At 42.9% G+C, this 18,963-nt stretch overlaps 1 protein-coding gene across 6 annotated transcripts in view; it reads left to right on the top strand.

The window, feature by feature from the left end:
- LOC142659435 (diacylglycerol kinase eta-like) overlaps window positions 1-18,963 on the top strand; it is a 257,916-nt gene that overhangs the window by 169,188 nt on the left and 69,765 nt on the right. For all 6 annotated transcript variants that reach the window (XM_075835574.1, XM_075835573.1, XM_075835568.1 and 3 more), the window contains 2 exons: window positions 3,696-3,803; window positions 4,761-4,874. In XM_075835574.1, the coding sequence (XP_075691689.1) occupies window positions 3,696-3,803; window positions 4,761-4,874 (222 nt within the window). The remainder of the gene's footprint in view (window positions 1-3,695; window positions 3,804-4,760; window positions 4,875-18,963) is intronic.

The raw sequence follows: 18,963 nt of genomic DNA, 5'->3' as shown, positions 1-18,963 counted from the left end.
CTTAAGTCTCTGTTCACACTACCATGATGGCTTCCACTTTGATCAGAGCAATGAAAGCTATGTTGGAAAAAAATTTAAATGGAGTCTAGCAAACTCTGGCTTAACCCTAATGAGGTATGTAAGGGTATGTTCACACGGCCTATTTACGGATGTAAATCGGGCGTTTTTTCCCCGAATTACGCCCGAAAATAGCGCCTCAATAGCGCTGACAAACATCTGCCCATTGAAAGCAATGGGCAGACGTTTGTCTGTTCACACGAGGCGTATATTTACGCGCCGCTGTCAAATGACGGCGTGTAAATAGACGCCCGCGTCAAAGAAGTGACCTGTCACTTCTTTGGCCGTAATTGGAGCCGTTATTCATTCACTCCAATGAATAGCAGCGCCAATTACGGCCGTAATTGACGCGGCGTTCAAGCGCCTGCACATGCCGGTATGGCTGAAATTACGGGGATGTTTTCAGGCTGAAACATCCCCGTAATTTCAGCCGTAACGGACACCCTCGTGTGAACATACCCTAAGTGTTCCAGTATTTTTGACTGCAAGAATAGTGCTGCAGATTGTGCTCTTCTTACCATCAAATATACCTGAACGGGTGACAGAAACCCCTCAGGAGGTTTTGAATGATAGTGTGAACCAAAATATGTTTATAAATAATAATATTTATGCGTATTTAATAGTTCCATAATGATTCTAAAAGCTTAAAGTGCAAAACCTATTGCCTTATAACTAGGTAAATAATATTTTGTGATACCTTAAAAAGGTTTTCCAAGACTTAAATACTGATGGTTTATCCTTAGAAAAAGACATTAGTGTTTGATCAGGTTTGGATCCAACCCTCGGGACCCTTGCTAATCTGCAGAATGAATGGGCATTCTGGGCACTGTCCCCTTCATTATTTTTACAAGCATGGCCCCATGCATACGTGTGCTGCTATCCCTGGTACTGCAGCTGAGTCCCGTACAGACGAGACGCTATGCCTGTGTAAACAATGAAGGGGACCATCATTCTGCTGATCAGCAGGGTCCTGAGGATAAAACACTTACCAAATTTACAAGAGTAAACTGTACTTTCCAAAAAAATTGTTGCAGTTCCGTGTGTCATAAGTGTTTGGTGCGTGGCTGCGTGATTTTCGCGCATATGTCATCCTTATGACACGCGGTTTTGAGGTTTAGAAAAATAAATTAAGGAGGTGATTTTATTTTTCCCTTCATTTCTGGACCTACTGTTGCGCGAATCACGCGCAGCACACAGAAGTGCGTCCGTGTGCTGTGCGTTATTTTCACGCACCCATTGACTTCAATGGGTGCGTGATGCGCAAAAAACGCCCAAGTATAGGACATGTCGTGAGTTTCACGCAGCAGACACACTCTGCGTGAAAAACACGGAATGTCTGAATGTCCCCATTGCCTTACATAGGTCCGTGCGACGCACGTGATTTTCACGCGCGTATCACGGACGTGAACTACGCTCGTGTAAATAAGGCCTAACAGACAAGTGTGGGTCTTTCTCAAGCATTAAACAAAGGGAAACTTGTGGTTTATATAGAGGAAATGACATCACAGCAGTGATTCCATATGCAAATTCACGTGCAAAACAATTTAGACAAATATACCAAATACATCAATAAATATATTTTCACAAGTTGCACTTTGTTTAATGCTTGAGAAAGACCCACACTTGGGTTGAAACGTCGCTGTCTGTTATAGTGAAATAATAGTTGTTGAAAATTTTTTGATATCTTGGAACAACGTGTGCTGCGGTCTCTCTATTTTTTGTTTCTACTTTGGAGTTGGATTGGCTATGATTTCCATGAGTTTTTCTTGGGACTGTGATGTGCTGCTGATCTCTTTTTCTAGCTACTTAAAGGGAATCTGTCACTAGTTTAGTAATGCCCAAACTCCTAGCTAAATTAATAGGCACTGCCACACTGATAATGATAGTGAAAATTGTGTCCCAAGATGTTTATTATTTTAAAAGTTATGAGCTTTCTTCGAGATATGCAAATGAGGCTATACTAGACAAGTGGGCGTCAACATCAACGATTCTCCTGAGGTGGAGCTGCCTCACTGTCTCTGACGCTGTCCTATCAGCATGAAGCTGCTTCACACACATTGTGAGTGAGGCTGGAGGAAAAGGGGATCATTTAAAATAGCCATATGTTGGGCTGTGGACCACCTAGAACATTGGTTCTGGCATGGCATTGTGAAAGATTAGAATCTCCTCTTTCATATGCCATCAGAACTGCTGTTCTAGGTGGTCCACGGCCAGAGACATGGCTATTTTAAGTGATCCCTCTTCCCTCCATCCTCAGTCTGTGTGTAAAGCAGCTTCATGCTGATAGGACAGCGTCAGAGGCTGTGAGGCAGCTCCACCTCAGGAGAATGGCTGATGTTAACGCCCATTGGACAAGTATAGCCTCATTTGCATATCTTGAAAAAAGCTCATAACTTTTAAAATAATAAACGTTTTGGGACACAATTTTCACTAGTATTATCAGTGTGGCAGCGCCTATTATCTAGGAGATTGGGCATTACTAAACTAGTGACAGATCTTCTTTAAATAATCAAAAGGATTCCACAGCAAATATTTAGTGTGCTGGGGCAGTTGCTTAAGTCAATGTAAGTGGTAGCAGCTGATTAGAGAATTAAAAAATATTCTAATTATTATTATTGATTTTATTGATTAAGTTTAATTAAAGAGGCTCTGTCACCAGATTTTGCAACCCCTATCTGCTATTGCAGCAGATAGGCGCTGCAATGTAGATTACAGTAACGTTTTTATTTTAAAAAAACGAGCATTTTTGGCCAAGTTATGACCATTTTTGTAGTTATGCAAATGAGGCTTGCAAAAGTCCAAGTGGGTGTGTTTAAAAGTAAAAGTCCAAGTGGGCGTGTATTAGGTGCGTACATCGGGGCGTTTTTAATACTTTCACTAGCTGGGCGCTCTGATGAGAAGTAACATCCTCTTCTCTTCAGAACGCCCAGCTTGTGACAGTGCAGATCTGTGACGTCACTCACAGGTCCTGCATCGTGACGGCCACATCGGCACCAGAGGCTACAGTTGATTCTGCAGCAGCATCAGCGTTTGCAGGTAAGTCGATCTTACCTGCAAACGCTGATGCTGCTGCAGAATCAACTGTAGCCTCTGCTGCCGATGTGGCCGTCACGATGCAGGACCTGTGAGTGACGTCACAGATCTGCACTGTCACAAGCTGGGCGTTCTGAAGAGAAGAGGATGTTACTTCTCTTCACAGCGCCCAGCTAGTAAAAGTATTAAAAACGCCCCGATGTACGCACCTAATACACGCCCACTTGGACTTTTGCAAGCCTCATTTGCATAATTACAAAAATGGTCATAACTTGGCCAAAAATGCTCGTTTTTTAAAAATAAAAACGTTACTGTAATCTACATTGCAGCGCCTATCTGCTGCAATAGCAGATAGGGGTTGCAAAATCTGGTGACAGAGCCTCTTTAACTATCAGTAATAGTGGTTTTTTTTCCTACCATAAGGCAACACCAGCAACAACTTGAAATAGGTTTATTTTTGTAATCGTCTAGATAAAGAAACATCCAGTATATTAAACCTTATTAAATATGTCAGACTCATTTGATTTCATTCTGAATGCCAGCTTCATCAGTTATGATAGCATTTATAGAAATGTGCGATAACAATGTATATCTTGCTATTTTAGTGTGATGGAGTAACCATATCGCTACCCAGTCTTCAGGGTATTGCAGTTCTGAATATCCCTAGCTATGCTGGAGGTATTAACTTCTGGGGAGGAACGAAAGAGGACAATGTAAGTGATCAAGTTAAATATATTTGTTTTTCTTATACTGTGTGGACTTATGGCTGGAAGGTGTCTTTTAAGGACAGCCCGTTACCAAAATATTTGCAAAGGAATGGTTTGTGACCAGTATGATTAAACCTAATGCAGATTTTGTTGCCTTGAGGGGACCCATTTTATTTTTATGTGACGATCACTACTATCTGAGTACCCACATGTGCTTAAAAAAGTGACTTGAACAAAGCAGTGCAACAAAACAGAAATAACAAAGTGATGTCATAGTACATGAATAATAACCAGTTAAAATCATAGGAAAGGGTTATTGCACCTAGTGATGTCAACGTATTGGAAAACTTTGCACAGTGATGTCACAAAACAGGGATAATAAACACTGATGTCACTATCTAATGAATAAAGACCACAGTGATTTCACAGCATAGAGATAATAAACAAAGCATCATAATACACGAAAAATGCACACAGTTATGTCACATTACCTGGATAGTAAACTTTGTGAAGTCATAGGAAAAAATTATTTCACACAGTGATGTCACTGTATAGGAATAATGAACGCAGTGATGTAACAGAACAGGGAGAATGTCACAGAACAGTGATAATAAAGTGCTGTCAAAGTTAATGGTAAAGGACTACAGTGATGTCATCGTACAGTAATAGATGCAGCGTCATAATACAAGGATAAAGCATTACAATGATGTCAGATTTAAGGGATAATAAATGCAGTGATGTTACAACACAGGGTTAGTGGACACTGATAAATCGAAAATATAATGCACACAGTTATGTCACATGATTAAAAAGAGTGATGTCACATTTCTGAGAATTAACTCTACTATTGCCATACGTGGCTGATTAGCCATTGGGCCCTCCAACGGCAATTTCTGTAGTTATGTCCACTATAGTTATTCCCCCTTATTTGTTGTTATGTGTTGGTACATTTTTGTATTGCAGAATTTTGGGGCACCTTCCTTTGATGACAAGAAGCTGGAGGTGGTTGCTGTCTTTGGAAGCATTCAAATGGCAATGTCACGTGTCATCAATCTGCAACACCACCGCATTGCACAGGTGATATTTTTACTAATCATCGATTCTGTAATGCTGTGCCATATGGAGGCACCGTACTGCAGCACATGGCGCCCCTACAGCTCTGTAGCTTGGACTCTGTGTGGCACCATGCAGGCTTGTGTGCAGGAGGTCTTAATCAGATACATGTTGAGAAATCTTGTAATTAGTGTGATAACGTTTTTTAAAGGCTAAATACACGTTTCAAATTGTTTAAAAATAAAAAAAAAATGTCCATCAGTGTGTTTGGTGCAACTTTCGAAATACTTTTTATTAAAAATTATTTTTACTTTTTGAGATCCAGCTGCATTGTATCCTTTATACAGAGCAGCTGTATCCAGCACTGAAACCTGTATCCGTCAGGTCAGCGGGACCGACAGGTTTAGCGACAGCGGGTCACAAGATCGAGCAGTTACTGATCACATCTAAGTCTATAACTCAGATTTGATCGATAACAGATGGTTGCTGCATGTTAGAGACACGCAGTTCCCGTTGTTACTAAACCGATCAGTCCCGCTGACCTTTCGGATTCAGGTCTCAGCGCAAGATACAGCTGCTCTGTATACAGGATACAAAGCAGCTGCATCTCAAAAAGTATTTTTTTGAAAAAAGTATTTAGAAACTTGCACCAGACACATTGATAGATATTTTTATTTAAAAAAAAAAAAACAACACACGATTTCAAAGGTGTACATAGCCTTTAAGTCAATTAAAAAAATATATATTTTTAAATCAAATAACTTTATTTATATTATAATATTTCTTTTTTTAAATGTCTTACAAGAATCTTTGTTAAAAAAAAAATAACCTAAAACGCTATTCCAACTTTTGCAGACATTTTTTTTGGTCATTGCACCAATCCATCCAGAAAGGAAAAAGTCAGTCACTTTCCCTTTCATCTGTTCCATACTTTAGTGCATTTGTCAGGTTACACGAAGTAGGGGGAGGTGGGAGTTAGTATAATTGCAGCAGCAGACTACAGAGGGTTTGTTTGTAGGTTGTTACCATGGAGACACACAGGTTTCCATAGGAATTGTAGGAACAAAACGGTAGGCTATATTTCTGACTATTTGCAATATCTCATCATTTTTTTTATATAGGTTTCATTTGAGCAGTATAAATAATTGCCTGTAAGGGCTTATTCAGACGAACGGGATATACGTCCGTGCAACGCGCGTGATTTTCACGCACGTCGCACGGACCTATATTAGTCTATGGGGCCATGCAGATAGTTGCGTGATTTTTACGCAGCGTAGTTCGCTGCGAAAAACTCACGACATGTCCATTCTTAGTACATATTTCGCGCATCACTCACACATTGAAGTCAATGGGTGCGTGAAAATCACGCGCACCACACGGAAGCACTTCCGTGTGACGCGCGTGATTCGCGCAACAGCTGTCAAACTATGAATGTAAACAGAAAAGCACCACGTGAATGTAAACAGAAAAGGCACTTAGCAGCTCCGTGTGTCATCACCATAGGATGCGCGGCTGTGTGATTTTCGCGCAGCCGCCATCATTATGACACTCCGTTTGGATGTTTGTAAACAGAAAAGCACGTGGCGTATTTAATGAGAGACCAAAGCACGCCTTAGGCCTCATGCACACGACCGTATTGGTTTTGCAGTACGCAAAACCACGGGTCTGTTGCAGTCTGTCGGACCGCAAAAAACCCTTGTTGTGCATCAGTCAAGTTTTTTGTGTGCGCAAAACGTACACGCTCGTGTGAATCCGGCCTAAAGGTGAACCCAGCTTTTAATTAATCTTACCATTCCCAACAGGAGTCCAAGTGGTCTCTACCCTTTCCTTTTTTATCTGCACTTTATGAAACTGAAACTGAAACTTTATATCGTCCATTGAGACTATTTCTCGCTCACACCCATGTTTGCACGTCTATTGAGGATTCCTCTCTCTTGTAGTCGTTGTGTGGGAATGATTTCTATATGTTGGCAATCACATCGCTTAGCAGAACAGTGTTCACTGTATGTGTGTGGTGGCACCACTGGCACGATGTCGTCTCCTTGGTAACCTTGTAGTGTCCGCTGGTTGCTATGGAGACTGCCTCTTGCTCATACAGCTACCTGCGTGTTTATAGAAGACTTTTCCTTAACTATATCTGTTGTATCTATATATATATATATATATATGTGTGTGTGTGTGTGTGTGTGTGCACAAGGCTTCTGTTGTATGTTATTATTGGCGGTGTGATGGGAGAACTCTTCTAATTAATGTTTCGCAAGATTTAATGATACTTACGTGCTGCGGTATAGTTCACATGGTCTCCTGTGGACTAGTTTGACGCTGTACCGGAAGTTGTCATAATACTGGCGGAAGTTACTTGTGCACACGACCGTATTTTTGCGTCCGCAATTTCTCCACATTTTTGCGGATAAATTGCGCACCCATTCTTTTCTATGGCCCCATGCACACGACCGTGATTTACACAGATCGGGGTGCGAGGCCGAAAATGTGTACCACAAAAACTCAGGACAAGTCATTTTACGGTCCGGATTTTCAGATTCACCAATACTGGGGAATTGTTGTGGATTTGTGAGTCCGGATGGCACACTGATGCACAACAAGGGTTTTTTGCGGTCCGACAGACTGCAACAGACCCGTGGTTTTGCGTACTGCAAAACCAATACGGTCGTGTGCATGAGGCCTAAGGCGTGCTTTGGTCTCTCATTAAATACGCATTGTAAGGCCTTATTCACGCCTGTGTTACGCGGGTTAAAACAACGGACGTCACACGGACCTAGGCAAGTCAATGGGGCCATTCAGACATTCAGTGATTTTACGCGCGCAAAATGGACACGTTCGTGTGAATAAGGTCTAAAACACATCCTTAGACACACGGTCCACACCTGCTTCTATACACATAGATTAATCAGTATGTTTTCCATTAAGTAGCTGTATAAAATATTGATTCCTCTTTCCATTAGGCGATATTCACACGACCGGGTCGTTCCCGAGCCCGAGTGTCGGCCGGTAAAATCGGCCATTTTGCCCGGCCGGTTTGCATTAAGTTTTGCATCCGTGCCGGGCCGGGCAGATCCGGACAGTGACATCAGCGGCAACTCCTGAAGGGGAATCCCCATGTGTTCGGGGATTCCGCTTCAGGAGTTTCCCCTGATGTCACTGCCCAGATATGGACAGAGACATCAAGCGCTCTGTCCAGGAGCGCAATCCCCGAAAACACGGGGATTCCGCTCCTTCAAGGAGCTAAAGTGCGGCTAGCACATAGCAGAGCGGGGAGATACCTCCCTGCTCTGCTATAGTGGCGTCGCTACAGTAGTAGCAGCCGCAGCAGCAGCTGCAGCTGCTAGCGGCGCCATCGAAGGTGTCGCCGGGCCAGGGTGCTTTTAACAAGCAGGGGAAGGGAGCCAGCGCAGCGCTCCCTTCCACCTGCTGTACACCCCGGCCCTGCCACACAGTGTACAGCGATGCCATTCGTCAGAATGGCATCAACTCCTCCTCCTCACATGCACTCTGCGCTGTTAGGAGGAGGAGATAGAGTGCAAGCGCCGGAAAACCCGGCCATCACTCGGGACACATCCCGGTGATGGCCGTGTAATACCCGGCCCCATAGACTTCTATGGGAGCCGGGCGGCCGGGTACCCGGGCGAAGATAGAGCATGTCCTATTTTTTGACGGCTGGTTTTCCCGGCCGTCAAAAAATCGGTCGTGTGAATAGCCCCATTAGGGGTCTATTATTCTTAATGCAGCCGGGTGCCGACCGATTTATGAACGGCCGGTACCCGGCCGGGAAACCCTGCCGTGTGAATGAGGCCTTAGTCATAGATTGTGTTATAACATCTGAAAAGAAACAGTAAATATATAGCAAAATAAATTCACCGTAATAAGACATTGTTCACACATGCTCTACTGCAGACATATTATAGCTTCATATTTGTATTTATTTTTTTTAACATTTTTTTTAACAGTTCATTTTTCACAATGACACTTTGATAAACATAATAAATTATGGGGAATCGATAAACATGATAACAGTTAGTAAACAGTTATGGCATGTTAATGTACACAATAATAAAGCCCTGTGCACACTTGCAAGATGGCTGCAGGAGAGCAACTCCAAATATGGATTTGATTAAAAAAAGGCATGAAGCTGCAAGTTGACTGCAGGAAAGCAAGTGTGAACAGGGCCTTATTATTGTATGCATTAACTCGCCATAACTGTTTCCCAACTATTATCATGTTTATCAATTTGCGAAGCTATAATATGTCTACAGTAGCGCAAGTGTTAATGTTTTACTATGGTGAATTTATTTTCTATATATTTACTGTTTCTTTTTAGATGTTGCAATACAGTCTATGACTAATGGAAAGAGAGCGGTGGAAGGAGGAATCAATATTTTATATAGCAATTTAATGGAAAACATGCTGATTGAGCTATGTGTATAGATGCATGTGTGTCTTAGGCCTGATTCACACAAACGTATAAGTCTGTGTGCTGTCCATTAAAACAACGGACAGCACACGGACCTATGCAATTCAATGGGGCTATTCAGACATGCGTGATTTTTCACGCAGCGAAACTCACTTCATGTCCTATTCTAGTCAGTTTTTGCGGACCACGCAGCCATTAAATCAATACAATTTTTATTAATTTCAAAGATGAAATAACCAACAAAAAACAATGTCAGCAATAGTACACGTATACACGTTTACAGACTATGGTTATCTCGTGGGAGAAGAGCCAGTGAACATTTTAACCAGGAATGCCAATTTCCCTTTATTTAGTGTAAGGGTATGTTCACAAGGCTTAACAAAATATGTCTGAAAATACGGAGCTGTTTTCAGGCAAAGACAGGTCCTGATTTTCAGACGTTTTTGTAACTACTCGCGTTTTTCGCTGCGTATTTTACGGACGTTATTGGAGCTGTTTTTCAATGGAGTCAGTGAAAAACGGCTCCAAAAACGTCCCAAGAAGTGACATTCACTTCTTTTTCGCGGGCGTCTTTTTACGCGCCGTCTTTTGAACAGAACACCTCGTGGGAACAGAACATCGTAAAACCCATTGAAAGCAATGGGCAGATGTTTGTAGGCGTAATGGAGACGTTTTTTCAGGTGTAATTCGAGGCGTAAAACGCCCAAATTACGTCTGAAAACACTGTGTGTGAACATACCCTAATTGTGAAGCATGATGGGCCAGAGCAAACTCATGATGCATATGCGAGTTCACTATATTACATAATTCCGAGATAATGGGAGATTGAGTAGACTTCCAATGGGAAGCAACACATTACACAGTTAGGTACAGAAGTAACGTCCTCAGGGGATAACACGGGGCTAATGAAACATGTCGGGGGGGCTATCGCCATCTTAATAATCACTGACGGCTTAGTCACTTTCTCTCATTGTGTGGGACTGATTTTACGAACGGCAGTCTGCAGCTGCCGAATCAGTCTCTCTCATTGCGTCCAGCGATGTGCTGGGTGCGTGCACTTTGATCCTTACGATACACACGAGCTGTCTTTTGATACAATTTTAACCTTTTGTTGTTGTCTGTCTGTTTGATTCATTAATAAAAGTTATATTTTAACTGCTACTACTGACACCAATTCTATGGTGGCTGGGAAATTGGGACCTCTGTGCCTCGGCACATTCTTTTCACGCTGCTGACTTCAACCCATTTTGAGTAAGTTCCATTTATAACAACTCTTTGTTTTCTGTCCCTTAACCGATTCTTTACCCACTTGCATACATGTTCCCCCAGTCCCTGTGTCTGTAGCTTCAGAACAAGACTGTTGTGTGGAACAGTATCAAAAGGTTTTGCAAAATCCAAATAAATCACATCAGCCACATGACCAACATCCAGATTTGCACTTACCTCCTCATAGAAACCGAGCATGTTGGCTAGGCACGACCTGTTTTTCATGAATCCATGCTGGTTATCAGTTAATAGACTTTTCTCCGCTATATACTTTTGCAGTTCATCTCTTGGAATAACCTCAAATACTTAACATACCACAGATGCCAAACTTACTGGACGGTAGTTACCCGGTTCCACCTTTTTACCCTTCTTAAATATTGGTACAACATCAGCCGTCCTCCAATCCTGTGGCACTGATCCTGTTACAAGAGAGTCTAAGAAGATGAGATACAATGGTCTGTCCAATACTGAGCTCAATTCCCATAATACCCGTGGATGAATTCCATCTGGGCCAGGGGATTTATCAATAATTAATTTGCTCAGACGTAGCTGTACTTCCTCCTGTGTTAAACAGGTAATATTGGGTGGGGAACCTTTATCAATTTCCCCCTGAATATCTGGCACTGGGAACTCATCAGTGAACACAGAGGAACGTACATGTTTAATATCTCAGCCCTGATTTTGTCCTGTACAATTATATTCCCATACTCAGCTTTAAGAGGGCCAATATTATCAGATTTTTTCTTTTTGGCATTAATATATTTATAAAAAATTTGGGATTTATTTTAATGTCATTAGCGATTTGTTTTTCTGTAGATAACTTTACTAACTTGATTTAATTTTTACATTTCCTATTGAGATCTTTGTAAGTCTGAAATGCTTTTGCTGAGCCCTCAGCCTGCGATGTTTTGAATGCTTTGTGTTTTTGTCTTATTATATTCAGTAATTCCCTATTCAGCCATATTGGTCTCCTTTATTTCCTAGACATTTTGTTACCAGTAGGCATAAACTTCAACTACATCTGTAATATATCTTTAAAAGCTCCCCATTTATCTTCAGTATTCCTATTTATCATTACATGATTCCAGTCAATAAGTGTTTCCCTCAGTTGATTGAATTTTGCTTTCCTAAAATTCCAGGTATTTGTTGCTCCCCTTCGTATTGTTTTATTAAAAATTCTATTAAAACTTACCATATTGTGGTCACTATTGCCCAAGTGCTCCTGGACCTCCACATTTGATATTGTGTCTGGTCTTTTAGATAAGACCAGATCCAGCACATTATCCCCTCTGGTTGGTTTATTAACCAACTGAGTGAAATAATTTTGTCTTGAATTGTGTATAAAAACTTCCAGCTTTTAGCACATCCAGCAGCCTCTATGTCCAAATTTATGTCAGGATAGTTAAAATCCCCCATAATAAGGACCCCATTATTATTTGCTGCCTTTTCGATTTGTTGCTGCATTTCATCCTCAGCCTGTTCCGCTTTGTTCAGCGGCTTATAACAAACTCCAATTAGTAGTTTACCGTTATTAATCGCTCCATGAATATTTACCCATAAAGACTCCACACTGTCACAGTCTCCCCCAATGTCTTCATTCAGGACTGGTCTTAGGCTGGATTTTACAAACAGACAAACCCCCCCCCTACCTTTTTTATCTTTTCTTTCCCATCTGAGTATGGTGTAGCCCCCCACATTTGTTACCCAATCATGGCTCTCATCCAGCCAGGTTTCAGTTATGCCCACTACATCATAATCCATGTCAGTCATTAAAATCTCCAACTCGTCCATTTTATTTGCAAGACTTCTTGCATTCGCCAGCATACATTTAATCTTACCGACACCTTTAATATACTTAGGTTAATATGTACTCCTAGTCTCCTCCCTACACGGCTTGCTATCCCCAGCCCCCACTAAATCCTCATTATCCCCTTCTTTAGCCCACCCCCTATGTACTCTATCTAACCTTGCTCGTGTATCCCCACCCTCCCTCCCCAGATCCTAGTTTAAAAGCTCCTCCAGCCATCTAACCATTCTTTCCCCAGCACAGCTGCACCCCCCCCATTTAGATGCAGCCCGTCCCTACCATAGAGCCTGTAGCCGACAGAGAAGTCAGCTCAGTTCTCCATGAACCCAAACTGTTCTTTCCTGCATCAATTTCTAAGCCACTTATTTAACTCCCTAATCTTTCTAGTGACACTCGTGGCACTGGTAGTATTTCTGAAAACACTACCTTGGAGGTACTGGACTTTAGCTTCTATCCTAGTTCCCTAAAATAATTTTTAAGGACCTTCCATCTCCCACTGACTTTGTCATTGGTATCGATGTATACCATGACTGCCGGGTCTTCCCCAGCCCCACCCAGCAATCCGTCTATTCGATCCACAATATGCCGAACCCGAGCACTCGGCAGACAACACACTGTTCGGCATTCACGGTCGCGGCGACAGATGACCCTATCTGTCCGCCTAATAATAGAATCCCCTACCACCAGTATCTGTCTGACCTTTGCTGCACAACTACTTCCATCCTTCCTACAGCAGTCCTTGTCCTGGTTGCTAAGAGCAGCGCCCGGCTGCAGTGATACTGGCTCTGGACTTGCATCCCTAATATCAGACAAACAGGCATATTTACTAGGTTGTGCCAGTTCAGGACTAGCCTCCCTGGCACTTTTTCCCCTACCCCTTCCTCTAACTGTTACCTAGCTCCTAATCACTGAATCCTGGGCTTGCCCGCCTCCACCCATGTCCATCTTCGAAGCTAATAAGGGGCATGGAGAATCTAAGTTATGAGCAAAGAGTAAAAGAATTAAACCTATTTAGCCTTGAAAAGTGACGACTAAGGAGGGACATGATTAACTTTTATAAATATATGAATGGCCCATATAAAAAATATGGTGAAATCCATGTAAAACGCCCTAAAAAAACAAGGGGGCACTCCCTCTCCGTCTGGAGAAAAAAGGTTCAACCTGCAGAGGCGACAAGCCTTCTTTACCGTGAGAACTGTGAATCTATGGAATAGCCTACCGCAGGAGCTGGTCACAGCAGGGACAGGAGATGGCTTTAAAAAAGTGTTAGATAATTTCCTAGAACAAAAAAATATTAGTTCCTATGGGAAGAAATGTTTACCTTCCCTTTTCCCATCCCTTGGTTGAACTTGATGGAAATGTGTCTTTTTTCAACCGTACTAACTATGTAACTATGTAACTATATGTAATCTCACTGGCCCCTGTCAGTGTTTGCTCAGTGAGCTCTAAACTCCTCTCCAGGTTTGCAATGTTCCTAAGTTTTGCAAGCTGCATATTTAGATCCAGTACCTGGGCTTCCAAATACACAACATGTTGGCATCTAGTGCAGAGATATTCAAGCCATAAATACATTGCACAAGACACACACCTGGTAGCACTGTCCATGGAGCACATTTTTAAATGGGGATAAACAGTATAGCAAGACAAAATAAATGTTGTAGTACAGAAGAGAAAAATGCACAAAGAAAACGTATCAGACCATATTTTCCTATGTCCTTTAGTTAAACTATGTCTGTTTAACTATGCACTTATCTGTAAACTCGCACTTTGCTGTACACTCGCTTCACTTCTCATTGTATACTGATTGACAGTGATGAGCTCCTCACAGGTCGGCCGCAACATTATAAATATTCAGTATTATCTGTATATAGATACCTTGTACATTAAACAGAGCAGCATGTTCACTATATATATTGTCGAGCCGAGGTCAGTATGTGTGCAATGGGCCAACGAAATCCTTTAGGCATTTCTGCTACATCAATGTTCAATAAAGCCATTTCCGGATTAGGAAGAATAGCATCTCCAGTCACTAAGGTCAGGACCTGGAATGTAGCCTGCCAGAATGAACGAACTACAGGGCAAGACCACCACATATGTTCCAAGGTTCCAATCTGGCCACATTTTCTCCAGCAGAGAGTGGAATATCCCGGAATAATATGTGCCAATCTAGTAGGATAAAGATACCATTGTAAATGGATTTTCTTGACCTGCTCTAAATTGTTGACACAGCAAGAAGCTCGCATTAAGCATTCACAAGCTCTACTCCATTGAGGAACAGTTGTCTGAACATTTAAATCTTGTTCCCATTTAAGCATATAAGGCATTTTCCTGCCACCACATTCCCCCATAGAATTGAGGTCTTTATATGCAATGGACATACCCTTAGTATAATTTTTATGGCCTAGTACAAATTTCTGAGTGCTTGAAGGCAATGGGATATTGAACTTTTGTGGACAAAGTTGAAGGAGATGTCGGATTTGTAAGTACTGGTAAAAAAAAACACTGTCAGCAGATTTGTCCCACCTCGCAGATCTTTAAATGTCTTAAAAACCGAGTTGTGAAATAGCTTGTCCACAGTATCTATACCTTCCCGACTTCATTGCTGTAGATTGCTGTAGATATATACTTAGGTGGAAAATGTATTAAGTTTTGGTTTTTAACTAGGCATCTCCAGGTATCTAAGGTAGCCTGCATAGAAGAAAGAGGAGTATGAAAAGCAGTTGGTTTCAAAAATTCTTCCTCCAACAAAAGTCTAGTAGAATTGAATTTAGTAAATGATTACTCAATTTGGATCCACTTATGATCAGAGCCAGGGTTCCACCAAACACGTATAGCATCAATTAGAGAGGCCTTGTGATATAGAGTGAGGTTAGGAACTCCCATACCTCCCGATTTAAACGACAAATGTAAGAGTTTCCTAGAGACTCTCGGAACTTGTTAGCCCACACAAATCTCCCCACCAAATTCTGCAACTTACTCAAATGTTTATTAGAGAATTTATAAGAAAGACATCTCATAACATATAGGATCGTCGGTAAGTATACCATCTTAAAAGAGTGAATTCTCGCTATCCAGGACAATTCTAATTTATCTAGATTCTCCAGATCTTCTTGAAATTGTCTAGTCAAAATCTCAACACTACAATCTACTGAACTCTTATTAGGAAAGGAAAGTTCCACTCTTAGATACGGGAGGCCATCAGTCACCCACACAAAACAAAATGGTAATTGCAGAGAACGTAAATTTCTTTCTGGCATGAAAAGAGGCAAAATGAGAGTCTTGGACACATTTAACTTGTAATAAGAAATGTTTGAAAAGATGTCCAACACTCTCATTATAGCAGGAATAGAATAATTGTACAGGTAACGGTGACATTATCAGCATAAAGACCAGGGGCGTAACTAGGAAAGACTGGGCCCCATAGCAAACTTTTGACTGGGGCCCCCCCTCTCCTGGGTGTCACACAACCCCCCCTTGTAGATAGTGCCTTTTTTACAGCCCCCCCTGTAGATAACGCCATACAGCCCCCCTGTAGATAGCGCCATACATCCCCCCTGTAGATAACGCCATACAGCCCCCTTTGTAGATATCTACAGAGGGGGCTATATGGCATTATCTACAAAGGGGGCTGTATGGCGTTCTCTACAGTGGGGGCTGTATGATGTTATCTACAGGGGGGCTGTATGGCGTTATCTACAGAGGGGGCTGTATGGCGTTATCTACAGAGGGGGCTGTATGGCGTTATCTACAGAGGGGGCTGTATGGCGTTATCTACAGAGGGGGCTGTATGGCATTATCTACAGAGGGGGCAGTATGGCGTTATCTACAGAGTAGGCTGTATGGCGTTCTCTACAGTGGGGGCTGTATGGCATTATCTACAGTGGGGGCTGTATGGCGTTATCTACAGGGGGGTCTGTATGGCGTTATCTACAAGGGGGCTGTATGGCATTGTCTACAGAGGGGGCAGTATGGCGTTATCTACAGAGGGGGCTGTATGGCGTTATCTACAGAGGGGGCTGTATGGCTTTATCTACAGGGGGGCTGTATGGCGTTCTCTACAGGGGGCTGTATGGCGTTATCTACAGAGGGGGCTGTATGGCGCTAACGCCATACAGCCCCCTGTAGAGAACGCCATACAGCCCCCCTGTAGAGAACGCCATACAGCCCCCCCTGTAGAGAACGCCATACAGCCCCCCTGTAGAGAACGCCATACAGCCCCCTGTAGAGAACGCCAAACAGCCCCCCCTTTAGAGAACGCCATACAGCCCCTCCTGTAGAGAACGCCATACAGCCCCCCCTGTAGGGAACGCCATACAGCCCCCCGTAGGGAACGCCATACAGCCCCCCCGCAGGGAACGCCATACAGCCCCCCCCATAGGGAACGCCATACAGCCCCCCCCCTGTAGGGAACACCATACAGCCCCCCCTTGTAGGGAACGCCATACAGCCCCCCTGTAGGGAATGCCATACAGCCCCTCCCCCTGTAGGGAACACCATACAGCCCCCCTGTAGGGAACGCCATACAGCCCCCCCTTGTAGGTAACGCCATACAGTCCCCCCCCCTGTAGGGAACGCCATACAGTGTCCCCCCTCCCAAAAAAATCCAACCTACAGTGTGTCCTACAAAAGACATGTATCCCCTCTCCACAGGATAGGGGATACATGTGTGATCGCTGGCAGCGATAGGGAGAACGGGGGACTGAAAGTCCCCTGAAGTTCTGCATGACTAACCTCTGACTTCCGGCGTCTGCGCAGCTCAAGAAAAATGAAAGGAGCGCTGGTCACGCATGCGCACAAGCGCGACCGGTGTTCCATTAATTTCTACGGAGCTGCCGACACAGACCCCGGAAGTCCGAAGTTTGTGATGGAGAACTTCAGGGGACTTTCAGTCCCCCGTTCTCTCTATCAATGCCAGCGATCACACATGTATCCCCTGTCCTGTGGATAGGGGATACATGTCTTTTGTTTATTGGCAGAGCGGGGAGATACCTCCCTGCTCTGCCGTAGTGTTCAGTGGCGTCGCGCTGTAGCAGCCATAGCGGCTGCTAGCGGAGCCTCCGACCATGGGGGGGGGCCCGTGCCGGTGGGCGACACTGGCCCCCTCATGCCGCGGGCCCCGTAGCAGCCGCTACGGCTGCTATGGTGGTAGTTACGCCACCGATAAAGACCCAAATAGTGATAATCCTGTCCTACCTGTTTGTCCGATATCCACTCGGATGAACGAATAAGCTCCGCCAGAGGTTCCATAACCATAGCAAATATCACAGGTGATATTAAAGAACTGACATAAAAAACTAATATTAAAGCTAGACGATAGGAAGCCGGATGCTAAACCTCTTGCAATTAGGTGTGACATACAAAGCTATTATGGCTATTATGGCTTGTTTGATATGTCCAACAATCCCAAATTTGGAAAAAGTCGCATTCAGGTACCCCCAGTGCACCCTATCAAACGCTTGGCAGCATCAAGAGACATGAATGCACTCAGGGTTCTGGACAACTCAACTACCTGTAGAAGATTCAGCATACACCTTGTACCATCGTTAGACTTCCTGCCTGCAACAAACCCCACTTGATCGGAAGAGATCAAAGTGGGAATCACTTTCTGCAACCGAAATGCCAACAGTTTAGAGTATATTTTTAGGTCACAGTTAAGCAACGCTATGGGCCTAAAGTTCTCTGGCTTAATTGGGGGTTTCCCTGGTTTGGGTAAAGCCGAGATAATTGCTTCGGAAAATGTTTTAGGAATAATGCCTGAGGTCTGCCAAGCGACATATAGGCGTAATAAATACGGTAATACTAGCATAAAAGCCTTGTAATACTCATTTGATATGCCATCAGGCCCCGGAGCCTTATGTGAAGCACAAGATTTAATAACATTTCTGATTTCATTAATACGCAAAGGCTCATTTAGAAGATCCAATTGATCCTGTGAAACTACAGGGAGATGTGAAGAAGCTAAGAAATTCTCCAAATCTGCAGGTGACGGCTGGTAAATATGTGGGCCAGACTTCAAATTATATAAACCAGCATAGTATCTGGCAAATGAATTAGCAATGTCAATCGGATTTCTAAATTTAGAAACTGTCGAGTCTTCCAAATATTCGATTTTAGACTTGGCATTCTTTTTCTTATTTCTGTTAGCAAGAAGAGCACCCGCGCGGTCTCCCATCGCATAATATCTATTTCTGCATTTTCTCATGTTTTTCTCGTATGTAGTTAGTAAGGTTGAGCGTAATTTAGTACGCCGTTGTTTTAGGTGATTACCTAGAATTTGAGACGGACAACTTTTATTTTCGAGGTTTTTCTGCTTAATTTGTTCTAACAAAAGGGCAATCTCTTTATCTCTAGCACGTTTTTGCGACGTTGCCATCTTTATGCATATGCCCCTCATATAAGCCTTATGAGTGGCCCAGAGAGTTTCATCTGACACTTCTTTATTTTAATTAATCGAAAAAAATTCCTTCAAGTACATTAAAAGTTTTCCCTTAAGGGCAGGCAGTCTAAGGAGGGAGGGGTTAAAATGCCAAATACATGGTGATGATACCTTACATTGTTCTATTGTTCTTCTATCAGTAGAATAATAAGAGCATGATTGGCCCATGTTATAT

This window comes from Rhinoderma darwinii, chromosome 8 (genome assembly GCF_050947455.1).
Source record: "Rhinoderma darwinii isolate aRhiDar2 chromosome 8, aRhiDar2.hap1, whole genome shotgun sequence".
Classification (NCBI taxonomy): domain Eukaryota; kingdom Metazoa; phylum Chordata; class Amphibia; order Anura; family Rhinodermatidae; genus Rhinoderma; species Rhinoderma darwinii.
The sequence above is the reverse complement of the archived record's forward strand: the minus strand, read 5'-3'. Positions and strand labels throughout refer to the sequence as shown.